At 34.8% G+C, this 13,172-nt stretch overlaps 1 protein-coding gene across 8 annotated transcripts in view; it reads right to left on the bottom strand.

Moving 5' to 3' along the window:
- The window catches only part of FAM135A (family with sequence similarity 135 member A), a 126,532-nt gene that overhangs the window by 16,531 nt on the left and 96,829 nt on the right, over window positions 1-13,172 (bottom strand). For all 8 annotated transcript variants that reach the window (XM_046005145.1, XM_046005146.1, XM_046005150.1 and 5 more), the window contains 5 exons: window positions 11,991-12,151; window positions 6,456-6,547; window positions 5,860-5,957; window positions 4,159-4,310; window positions 2,202-2,312 (listed from right to left, as the gene is read on the bottom strand). In XM_046005145.1, coding sequence (XP_045861101.1) covers window positions 2,202-2,312; window positions 4,159-4,310; window positions 5,860-5,957; window positions 6,456-6,547; window positions 11,991-12,151 — 614 coding nt within the window. The remainder of the gene's footprint in view (window positions 1-2,201; window positions 2,313-4,158; window positions 4,311-5,859; window positions 5,958-6,455; window positions 6,548-11,990; window positions 12,152-13,172) is intronic.

Genomic DNA, 13,172 nt, shown 5'->3' with positions numbered 1-13,172 from the left:
AACAATAACAAAACAAAATGGAAAAGCTTCCAGGAAATGGTTAGGAAGCAATCAGAGTTAACCACTTGGGAATGTCATGGATCTACAGTAGTACTGATCTGCATGTCTGCATGATCCATTTTGGTAGAGCTCAACAAGACAGGTAAAGAAACAGTAATACAGGTTGCTGGATGGCTAAGATGGAAAAACACACAGTAATAATGTATGAGTGATAAAAGTGTATATAAAAATAAAAATTCATGTAGGCTGGGATAGATCAGGAAGGGAGGAGAACCATGAAGGACAAGGTAATTTAAGAAACTGAGTAGGGATCTTAAATAGTCTAAAAAGCAAATGAGAATAAGGGAGTGAGTGAGAAAGAAGGGTAGGATATTTTAGTCACAGAATAGAATACTGTGTGAAATTTTAGGGATGGAATAGAGTCATGGGTATGGGTTTAAAATGGAGTAGAATGGAATGTTACCACAGTGGAGAAAGGTTCTTAATGCTTGAGAATCATCGAAAGGGTTGACTTCATCAAATCACCAAAAATGATTCCAAGATTAAGGATATTAAGATCGAAGAATAGTATCTTCTCCTGAGCATAACTGTATATTTGTCAATGAATTCTTATCAGAGATCTCACTGAATATGCGAGCAGTGACCAGGAGATCATTATATTAAAGATGACCAGAAGGCAGCAGGGTTTGGAGGGTACAAACCTCAAAGGATAGGTTTATGACAGCAGAGGAATAATGATTGCAGCTAGAAATGGAAAGCAAGAGGACTATTTTCTCCACTCTAGGTGGTACTCAGTAAATGAAAAATTGAAGTTCTCCTTAGAACGGTTTAGCACAGTATGGCTTGTGGGATCTGGCCAGCTGCCTTTTTTGGGGGGGGGATAAAGTGTTTTGTTGTTGTTGTTGTTTTTAATTTTTTGTTGGATCTTAGCCACACCCATTTGTTTATGTATTGTCTAGGGCTGTTTTTGCCCTACATTGGTATTGCTGAGTAGCATCAACAGAGATCACATGGCCTGCAAAGCCAAAATATTTACTATCTAGCCCTTAGGAAAAAGTTCGCCAACCTCTGCTCTACAGCCAAGGGGAGTGGGGAAATCAGGGTGTGGTGGGAAGTATCCAGGTTTCACTTATGTCTCCATGTTCATAAGAGTAGAGACAGCATTCTTCGAAGAAGATAAACATATGAAGTCAGTCTTTTCTCCTCAAATGGAGATTTCAAAAGACAAAGTAGAAAGAATATGGTAGGGAGACAGGAGTGTGAAACTGGCAAAGTAGTAGTTGAGGACCTCAGGTTGTGAAAGCCTGGAATATAATGCAAGATGGGGAATATATCTAATAATCAGTAAGAGATGAGTAACAAGATTCATCCAGTAATGGGAATTTTTAGAAGGAATAACTATAATAACTATAAATAGTTTAGTTTCTAGGGGCACCTGGGTGGCTCAGTCAGTTGAGTGTCTGACTCTTAATTTTAGCCCAGGTCATGGTCTCAGTGTGGCGAGACTGGGTCAACAAGCTGGGCTCTGTGCTGGGTATGGAGCCTGCGTAAGATTCTCTCTCTCTCCCCCTCAGCTCCCTCCTCCTCAAATAGTTTTTGATATTTTCCAGAAAAGTTTTATAGTCCTTGGATAGGAAGGTAGAAGAATATGTGACAGTTTATTTAAAAGGGTTGAGGACTAGGGCAGGAGGACAGAAGGGCTAGGACATGCAAAGGCCCAGTTCAAAAACTGATTCACAACTGGTACTGAATTATAAATGTTAAAAAGTTTAGGATAATTTCTTTCCTTTTTTTTTTTTTTTTAAGATTTTATTTATTTATTTGACACAGAGAGAGAGCGAGAGAGAGGGCACACGCAGGAGGAGTGGCATGCATTAAGAGATGGGGGAGCCCAATGCGGGGCTTGATCCCAGGACCCTGGGATAATGACCTGAGCTGAAGGCAGACGCTTACTGGACTAAGCCACTCAAGCACCCCTAGGATAATCTCAAAGTACCTGTGCTTACACAACACAAATATGGTCATGTAAAAAAAAAAAAAATCAAACAACCATGTTAATTGTAACTATTTCATTATTAAAAAATTACAACTGATTAATAGTTTTTTAATCACCAGAAAGACATGTTGATTATTTACTAAAGGTTGATTTTTAAAAAAGGTTTTCAAGTGAATGTTTTCAAAACTGTTAACTATATACTTACCTGCTTTATTACTAAGCTTGTATAAGAAAGTTTGGCGAGGGTCTGAGTGATCTCGACATGTCAGTTGTAAAAGAGAACCTGATTTTTTCCATTTCTGCATGAACCATAGACCTACAGAGTTACAAATGATATGTGAATAATACTGGAAATACAGGGTAACATATGCCAAGATTATTAATTTTAGTATATATTTCACTTCAAAAATGAGATCTACCAAACTAGCATTTTCTTAACTAATAAAAAATGTATTTGTAAAATATTTCCTTTTTCTTTTCTTTTTTTTTTTTTAAAGATTTTATTTATTTGATATATAGAGATAGATCACAAGTAGATAGAGAGGCAAGCAGAGAGAGAGGGGGAAGCAGGCTCCCCGCCAAGCAGAGAGCCTGACGTGGGGCTCGATCCCAGGACCCTGAGATCATAACAAATATAAACACATATATTTAATTATGGGTTAATGGTGGTTGATAGAGAGCTTGCTATTTCAATCACATTCACTAATGAAATAGATCATGATTCAAGGACAAATTTGGGAAAAGTGTATCTTTAGATGTATTTTTCAAATTATAAAGAAGCAGAGATGGAAAAAACTTCATCGTAGTAGATCCAAATGCTTAAGCACTGAGTGTTTTAGTCTAGAGATATAGATGTGGTAGACAAACTGTATAAGGACTAATTCTTACGATGAGCAATTGGTTAATGTTTTCTAGTAATAGCTGAAGATAATGAAGATTTATTTTCTTGTTTGTTTATTTATTTATTTATTGGGGAGGGGCAGAGGAGAGGGACCCTGAGACCATGACTCGAGCTGAAATGAAGACTCGAATGCTTAACCAACTGAGGCAGAGGTACCTCTGAAGTTTCATATTTAATTGTATTTCTTTGTATTATCAGTTATGCATATTTAAATGCATCTTCCCCTTAATTAAGAGAAACCCTAATCACTCTCTGGAACAGGTTTTCAAGTTTGTGCAAAATATTAATTTCCACTTTTACTGTTTCTCATATTACAGAGGGGAACAGGGCAAGAAAAGAGAAAAAAAACTCTTTAATTGATTAAATCTTATAAGCCTATTTGAGGAAAAGTTTAGTGAAAAAAGAAATTCAAAGTACTGCATCCTATTTACATTGGGTTCTATTTTACATTACTTACAGATTTCATATAGATTTCATCTTTTTCATGCCCTCTTTTTAAAAAAACTATAAAAATCTAGAACTAGCTGTTTGTGGATACCATAGTTTGGAACAGGATACAAGGAAAATAGAATGGTTTCTTTGTCAATGAAAGTGAAAGAGAAAATGGAAGTAAGAGTTTCAAGGCTCAATGCAGAGAGAGAGAATATAATCTACTTTATTCTCACAATGGGAATCAATGGACTAAATTATAAAAACTACTTAAAAAATCTAAGGGAAAAAACCATACCAAACAAAAGGTAAATAAAGTATCAGATCTTTCTTAATGAGAATATTCATTCTAATCAAAATTGTGGTCTTAACTTTCATTTTAAGTTTTAAAAAAATTTAGAATTTATTTTCTCATAATATCCCTTTGTTATCAAACCAAAATCAGGTTAAAATTCTATATATAATATTTTGTAACTTTATATTAAATATAGGTATTTATTTCTTATCTGCTCAACTGATGGAACAACAGAATAGCCTGTTTTTAAGATAAACATTTACTGAAAACATTTGGATAGTTTAATGAAAATTAGTTGAAAACACTCTTGTCACTTTTGATACATATCATATCAATATGATAACATTCATTTTCTGAAATGACTTTTATTGATTTATTTCACATACATGAAAAAAAAGAAAAATTTCTATATCTTTTTTTCACAAAATTCCAAGTATGTGACAAGTCAGCTTTAAGTAAATACCAGAAAACTTTAAATTTGTATTTAAATTTTCTCCCCATGCCATATTTTTTATACTGAACAATAAAACTTGTTACCTGTATTAACAAGAGCACTGCTATTGTAGAGTGTACCAAGGTGAGGTCCAGAAAGAGATAAAAAGGTATGAAGCTTGTTGAGGTAATATTTAAACCTTGGCCTTGTAAGCACTGAACGGATTATTAAATTGCCCAACGAATGTCCAATAAAGCTTTAAGAAAAAAAAAAGACATTTCTCCTATAGTATTAATTTTAAAAAGAAATATTAAAGCTTATACCTCTATAGGCAGATGTGACATACTAAGTATCTGGAAATTTCTAATATGTTTTAAAGCTATGTTTTGATACTTTGAAATGATGTAACTTATATTTTGAAGGAAAAAATGTGAGAATGTAGTAGAAAATTTCTACTATATAATTTAAATGTTTATCGAAGTAGATATTACTTATCAGAAAATTTTTATTCACAGTTATAACTGCTTAGAAATAAATACATTTTAAAAGTAACTATACATTGACTAGATGATAAATTTGTCCCCTTAGGCACACATGCCAATTACTACTCATTGAGTCATGATTTAAAACAAAATAATGAAATTGTACCTATAAAGGATAGTTTAGGAAAAATTATATACCCATTTCATTTATTTTCTGGTCTATACCCTAAAATTTATAAAGCATCTCACCTTTATTAAGGAATGGTTTAAATCAAAAGAGCCTTTTTACTTATCATCGTTATGCAATAGATGGTATATTAGTCCCTGGGGATAATTAACAGTGGAAGAAGAGAGATTGAAAGCTGTCTTAAACTGGTTTACAGATAGAGCTAGTGAGAAGCTCAGGATAAACTTCCCTCCCAAATTGGAAGTTCCTGAAGCTGTAGGGTGAGAGTTATGATTCCAACTAATAATTTAATCTAAAAGAGGTAATATGTTTGTGGATAAATGAAAAAAACTGAAATATTAATTTCTGATCATAATATAAGAAATGAATAAAAGGAATATAAGATCACTGTAGAAAATTTAGTAAATAAAATTTTAAAATCTATAAATGAAGAGAATAATTAAAATAAGAAAATACATCTCTCCTCCCTCCTAACATATTTGCATCTCCAACCATTTTAAAATAAATGTTTTTAAAAATGACTTCAAATAAAAACCTATTTATCTCTCTTTTTAGTGCTTATTCTCCATAATTCAAACTGGAAACAAACTCTTTCAAAAGGCGATGGTTATAAGAGCCCAGTTTCTTCCTCTAACCTAGTTCAGATATGAAGGTAATCATTATTCTACTTTTTGAGGCAGAGAGATTAGTTTTGAGATATAATTCAAACACTCATCCATTAAAAAGTATAATTTAATGGTTCTTAGTGTATTCACAGAGTTGTGCAACCACCACAAGAGATTCTGGAACATTTTCACCACTTAAAAAAAAACCCTGAATCCTTTAGCTATTATGGGCACCATCTGCCATCTCCCCCAGCCCTAAGTAATCATTAGTCTACTCCTGTCTCTAGAGATTTGCTATTCTGAATAATTCATATAAATGGAATCATATGTGGTCTTTCCCTAAAATTTTTAAATTTTTTCTTTTGTCTTTAAATTAGGCAAACTGAATTGTGGTCTCCTATATTTCATAATGGGGCAACAAAACTACCACAAATTCTGTTTAATTTTTCTGTTTCTTTTTAATGTATTCTGTTTAATTCATAGAGACATAAAGGTATGTTAATTAATATTACAGAGAATTATAAAAGTTACCTTATTTTTGAGACTGTTAGGCTATATATCTGAATATATTGTATGATCTCATCCAGAAGGCGATCAGTCATACTATCAAAATCAGCAAAAGTATCATTCTGAATAAAGGAAAACAGACATATATTATGCTAAATATGAATAATCACAGGAAAAACAATATAAACATTATTTTTGATTTAGGTATTGAAAATATGGTTAAGATGGGTGGTTTTTAGAGAAGATGGTGAATGATATTCATTATATGAAGTAAGCAAAAAGTGAAATTTCCAGGAAAAGAAAAAAATTAGTGTTCTTAATAATACTTGCTTCATTAGTTCATTTGCCCAATACCCACATTTAACTTAAGTTTATAATGGTTTAATTAATGACATTTTTGCATAGAAATGTGAAATTCTAGAAATTTTGTGCATGTAGAGTTCATAAGCCAAATTATAAATCATTTCAATTTTGTTAGTATATGCATTAATGTGAAATTTCATACAAATCAGAAAAATTATTTCTATTAGTAGTATAAGCATTTTGTAGTAAACAAATAATTAGGTAGAAACTAGTACAAAAAATATTTGCTTCCATTGAAAACAGTCATAATATTGTACCTGATTTCTCTCAGACATAAGAAAATCAATTCTTCCCCCAGGCAGTCCAAGTTCAATGTAAGTTTTTACTAATCGGAGATCTGCACTGTTACCTAGAAAATAAAGAAAATGAAAAATTATGTCTGAAGGACAAGATAAAGTAGAATGTACAAAGTATATCATCATATATTTGAAGAGAAGTATATGATCTCTGCCAGTTTTGAACAGACAGTACAACCTGAAATAGAGTTCTCAATTTCCATGTCAAGGCTGATTTCAAGTAGCCATACAGTATCTTTCAACAATTTGCTTCTTAGGAATTTTGGTGACATTGATGCTTTTGCTTTCCCATCTGATGGTGCTTTAATTAACTGTTAGCTTTGGAGACTGCTGACTGTGGTCACTGTGAATGACTTATGAAAATACTCCTTCCATCATTACTATAGTTGATTATTTAAAAAACCTTGAAAGCGTTTTCTTTTTTTTTTTTTTTTAAAGATTTATTTATTTATTTGAGAGAGAGAGACAGCGGGGAAGAGGGGCGGGGACAGAGGAAGATGGAGAGAGAGTCCGAAGTAGAATCAGTGCTGAGTGTGGAGCCTGACACAGAGCTCCATCTTATGAACCTGAGATCACAGACCCGAGGCAAAATCAAGTCAGATCCTTAACCAATTGCGCCATCCAGGCGCCCCTTGAATGCATTTTAGATTCAGATTTAACCTGTTCCCTTTTTTTTTTTTTGATTTCTTATATATTTTATTGTGCTGAGACTTTAGTCATATTTCTGGGTCTCCTCTTTTTTTTTTTATTCTTTTAATAAACACATAATGTATTTTTAGCTCCAGGGGTACAGGTCTGTGAATCACCAGGTTTACACACTTCACAGCACATCTCCCCCCAATGTCCATAACCCCACCACCCTCTCCCGTCCCCCCTCCCTCCAGCAACCCTCAGTTTGTTCTGCGAGATTAAGAGTCTCTTATGGTTTGTCTCCCTCCCAATCCCATCTTGTTTCATTTATTCTTTTCCTATCCCCCAAACCTCCCACGTTGCATCCCCACTTCCTCATACCAGGGAGATCATATAATAGTTGTCTTGCTTCGATTGACTTATTTTGCTAAGCATAATACCCTCTAGTTCCGTCCACGTTGTTGCAAATGGCAAGATTTCATTTCTTTTGATGGCTGCATAGTATTCCATACCACATCATCTTTATCCATTCATCTGTTGATGGACATCTAGGTTCTTTTCATAGTTTGGCTATTGTGGACATTGCTGCTATAAACATTCGGGTGCATGTGCCCCTTTGGATCACGTTTGTATCTTTAGGGTAAACACCCAGTAGTCCAATTGCTGGGTCATAGGGTAGCTCTATTTTCAACTTTTTGAGGAACTTCCATGCTGTTTTCCAGAGTGGCCGCACCAGGTTGCATTCCCACCAACAGTGTAGGAGGGTTCCCCTTTCTCCGCATGCTCGCCAGCATCTGTCATTTCCTACCTTGTTAATTTTAGCCATTCTGACTGGTGTAAGGTGGTATCTCTTGCTGTTTTGATTTGTATTTCCCTGATGCCACAGGATGTGGAGCAGTTTTTCATGTGTCTGTTGGCCATCTGGATGTCTTCTTTGCAGAAATGTCTGTTCATGTCCTCTGCTCATTTCTTGATTGGATTATTTGTTCTTTGGGTACTGAGTTGGATAAGCTCTTTATAGCTTTTGGATACTAGCCCTTTCTCTGATATGTCGTTTGCAAATATCTTCTCCCATTCTGTCAGTTGTCTTTTGGTTTTGTTAACTGTTTCCTTTGCTGTGCAAAAGCTTTTGATCTTGATGAAATCCCAATAGTTCATTTTTGCCCTTGCTTCCCTTGCCTTTGGCAAAGTTCCTAGGAAAATGTTGCTGCAGCTGAGGTCGAAGAGGTTGCTGTCTGTGTTCTCCTCAAGGATTTTGATGGATTCCTTTCTCACATTGAGGTCCTTCATCCATTTTGAGTCTATTTTCATGTGTGGTGTAAGGAAATGGTCCAATTTCATTTTTCTGCATGTGGCTGTCCAATTTTTCCAGCACTATTTTTTGAAGAGGCTGTCTTTTTTCCACTGGACATTCTTTCCTGCTTTGTCAAAGATTCGTTGACCACAGAGTTGAGGGTCTAATAATGGGCTCTCTATTCTGTTCCATTGATCTATGTGTCTGTTTTTGTGCCAGTACCATGCTGTCTTGATAATGACAGCTTTGTAATAGAGCTTGAAGTCCGGAATTGTGATGCCACCAACGTTGGCTTTCTTTTTCAATATTCCTTTGACTATTCGAGGTCTTTTCTGGTTCCATAAAATTTTAGGATTATTTGTTCCATTTCTTTGAAAAAAAATGGATGGTATTCTGATAGGGATTGCATTAAATGTGTAGATAGCTTTAGGTAGCATAGACATTTTCACAATATTTGTTCTTCCAATCCATGAGCATGGAACATTTTTCCATTTCTTTGTGTCTTCCTCAATTTCTTTCATGAGTACTTTATAGTTTTCTGAGTATAGATTCTTTGCCTCTTTGGTTAGGTTTATTCCTAGGTATCTTTTGGTTTTGGGTGCAATTATAAATGGGACTGACTCCTTAATTTCTTTCCTCTGTCTTGTTGTTGGTGTAAAGAAATGCAATTGAGGGGCGCCTGGGTGGCTCAGTGGGTTAAGGCCTCTGCCTTCGGCTCAGGTCATGATCCCAGGGTCCTGGGATCGAGCCCCACATCGGGCTCTCTGCTCCATGGGGAGCCTGCTTCCTCCTCTCCCTCTGCCTGCCTCTCTGCCTAGTTGTGATTTCTCTCTGTCAAATAAATGAAATATTAAAAAAAAAAAAGAAAAGAAATGCAATTGATTTCTGTGCATTGATTTTATATCCTGACACTTTACTGAATTCCTGCACAAGTTCTAGCAGATTTGGAGTGGAGTCTTTTGGGTTTTCCACATATAGTATCATATCATCTGCAAAGAATGATAGTTTGATGACTTCTTTGCTGATTTGGATGCCTTTAACTTCTTTTTGTTGTCTGATTGCTGAGGCTAGGACTTCTAGTACTATGTTGAATAGCAGTGGTGATAATGGACGTCCCTGTTGTGTTCCTGACCTTAGGGGAAAAGCTCTCAGTTTTTCCTCATTGAGAATGAATGATATGTCCTGTGAATTTTTCATAGATGGCTTTGATGATATGTACTCTCTAAGCCTATACTGTGAAGAGTTTTGATCAAGAAAGGGTGCTGTACTTTCTCAAATGCTTTTTCAGCATCTATTGAGAGTATCATATGGTTCTTGTTCTTTCTTTTATTAATGTATTGCATCACATTGATTGATTTGCGGATGTTGAACCAACCTTGCAGCCCTGGAATAAATCCCACTTGGTCGTGGTGAATAATCCTTTAATGTACTTTTGGATCCTATTAGCTAGTATTTTGGTGAGAATTTTCGCATCTGTGTTCATGAAGGATATTGGTCTGTAATTCTCTTTTTTGAGGCGATCCTTGTCTGGTTTTGGGATAAAGGTGATGTTGGCCTCATAAAATGAGTTTGGGAGTTTTCTTTCCATTTCTATTTTTTGGAACAGTTTCAGGAGCATAGGAATTAATTCTTCTTTAAATGTTTGGTAGAATTCCCCTGGACCTGTTCACTTTCTTTTCATGGTTTTGTAATAGTTGAATAGACAAAAATTTCCAGAGGGTACCTGGGTGGCTTAGTTGGTTAAGCACCTGCCTTTGGCTCAGAAATATAATTCCATTTAAATAATTTAAAGGAGTTTAATTACTAACTCAAAAGATGTCTATAAATACTGAAAATGTATTACATTTAACACATAAATTAAAAAATAATTATTATCTTTAAAAATTAGTTTAGTGGCTTTTTGGTTACTTCTTTTGGGTTTAATTAGGAATGTAAACATGTTATCAATTGCTGAGTTTCTACTTTACCCTTCCAATATTTATATCTTTTAGATATTTCATGCACTAATAAAGATAATTATTTTATTCCTGATTTTACAAGGAACATCACTAGTGTTATGAAGTAAATGTTTTCCACTGGCTGAGAATGTATATGCTTTATCGCACTTAATAATCACATTGAATAAATCACATTAATAAATGGTATTTAAAACTTAATTTGGTGCTTAATTGTAAAAATCAGGAATGGACACCAAATTTTATCAATAGTTTCTTACTTGATTTGTTGATGTAGGCATATTTTATTAATAAATATCCCGACATATATTTACTTTTGCATTCTGGGAATTAAATCCTAGTTGTTATAGTGACTTAAAACATTGATTCAACCGCTGAGCAGGGAGCCTCATATGGGCCAATCCCAGGGTCCTGGGATTATGACTTGAGCTAATGGGTGATGCTTAACTAACTGAAGCACCCAGGCACCCCGAGATAATTTTATTTCTTGAGAGTCAAGTTCTTCTTCTTTGTGTGTGTGTGTGTGTGTGTGTGTGTGTGTTGTTAGTGACCATACAGTACATAATTAGTTTTTTTTTTCCCTTTTTATTTATTTATTTTTTTCATAATTAGTTTTTGATGTAGCTTTCCATGATTCATTGTTTGTGTTTAACACCCAGCGCTCCATGCAATACGTGCCCTTCTTAATACCCATTACCAGGCTCACCAAACCCCCCACACTCCTCCCTTCTAAAACCCATTTGGTCCTGGAGAGTCAAGTTCTTTTGTTAAAGGAAAATCTTCAGGGGTGCATGAAGTGGCTCAGTCAGTTAAGTGTCCGCCTTTGGCCCGGGTCATGATCCCTGGGTGCTGGGATCAGACCCTGTGTGAGGCTCCCTGATCACAAGGAATCTTCTTCTTCTCTTCCCTGCTCATACTTTCTCTCACTATCTCTCTCTCTCAAATAAATAAATAAATAAAATCTTTTAAAAAATTTAAAAGATCTTCAATTTAACAATTTACTAGCTTAGATCGGTGTTTAGTATTTTTATGTCCATAAAAATCTTTCTTCAATTTCTTCTTACAGAATGATATCATAATATAGTAATAATATGCTAGTTTAGAGGTATTAGGCATTTTCTAACATAGTTCCTAATCTAGAAAAAACAGTTTGTTGAATAACCAAAATAGCTGCCACAAAACTACAGCACTAAAGCCAGGTATTCAGGATTTAAATTATACCGTAATAAATTAGTAAAATCTTCAATTCTTAGTACTGATTTCTCTAGCTCATAAGGTTTAAAGCATCAGACTAAATGGGCACCAGGCTGACTATCAAAGGGAGACAAAATGATTGCCATGAGGTGACTGCTGAGAAAACCAACAATAGAAGACAGAAGAACCCAAAGTTAAAAGAAATAAAATGCTAGTATATGGATGGATGTCGATTCAAAGGAAAATTTACTTAAAAGGAAATCTAACATTATACTTAGCAAAGTTAAGCATATTTTGTTTTAGAATGTACTTAAGATTTAATTAATTTAAGCAATTTAAAATATTTTCAGTCAAAGATTAAGTAAAACTAGATGAAAAGAAAATATATTGAGTTGCCATAGGTTTTATCCAGACAGGACATACCATCTAAACCATGTACACAGACAATGAGATGTACTCCATCTTCAGAGCCATCCTCTTCTTCCATGCTAAAATAAGGGACTGAGGATGCCAGCAGAGGAACATCACTATACATGAACCCAGGGAGTTGAAGTTGCTTCAATTCTTCTTTTGCCTGGAGGAAGCTGAAGCAAAATATTATAAGATACTCTTTACTAAGTTTTATATTCAGTTTTTAGAACGAAAAAGACAACATGCTGAATTTAGGGAATTGCAGAAGAGGTAATCTTTGGTTTTAAATTATTTGGTTTTAAAATGAAAATATGACAGAGAGAGATCACAAGTAGGCAGAGAGGCAAGCAGAGAGAGTGAGAGGGAAGCAGGCTCCCTGCCGAGCAGAGAGCCCGATGCGGGACTCGATCCCAGGACCCTGAGATCATGACCTGAGCGGAAGGCAGTGGCCTAAACCACTGAGCCACCCAGGCTCAGAGAGTAATTTTCTTTGCTATTGTTAGTATATACTCTGATCAAATATAATCAATACTTCAAATCTGAAATCACTTAAAATAGTCTTTTAAACTTGAAATCAACTAAGAAAATATTAGGAGTGAAGCTACATTTCCTATAAAGTTTTATATTATATAGAAAAGCTGGGAGAAGTACTGGAAGGATGACAATCTGATGCTTATTCTGTAATCAAACCTGAGCCTGTTTGCTGCTTTTTAGTCTTACATAAATGGAAAGTAAGGAGCTAGTCTACAAAGTGTAACACTGAGAATGGTAGTTAAAGTTCTTAGTAGATTAAGTTATTTCTATTTTTGCTCTAGAAATTCCAATGGAAAGGAACAGAACCAGGAGGGGGGATATGACTAAATATAATTGGTGGCATACACTCATTTTGAATGAGTAACAAGTCTAAGCAACTTGGGGCTGCAAACATCAAAAATTACTAACTATTTTAACACTGTATCATTTGAACTGATAAAAGTAAAACTCAAGGAAGCCGATGAATTCTACTAAACTGAGTAGGGTACTCTGGATGAAGACATAAATTGTTTTAATCAATGACTCAAAAGTTTGAGGTAGCCAGCAGGTGGTATAACCTTCAGTCTTCTAGCATATTACAGTTCTTCAATAGGCCATCACCTCATCACCTCATCGGTTTCACCAGCTGTGGGCACTATGAGATCTTAGTTATATATAGAA

Source organism: Meles meles, chromosome 5, assembly GCF_922984935.1.
Source record: "Meles meles chromosome 5, mMelMel3.1 paternal haplotype, whole genome shotgun sequence".
Lineage (NCBI taxonomy): Eukaryota > Metazoa > Chordata > Mammalia > Carnivora > Mustelidae > Meles > Meles meles.
Note: the sequence above shows the minus strand (reverse complement) of the source record. Positions and strands in the feature narration are given on the sequence as shown.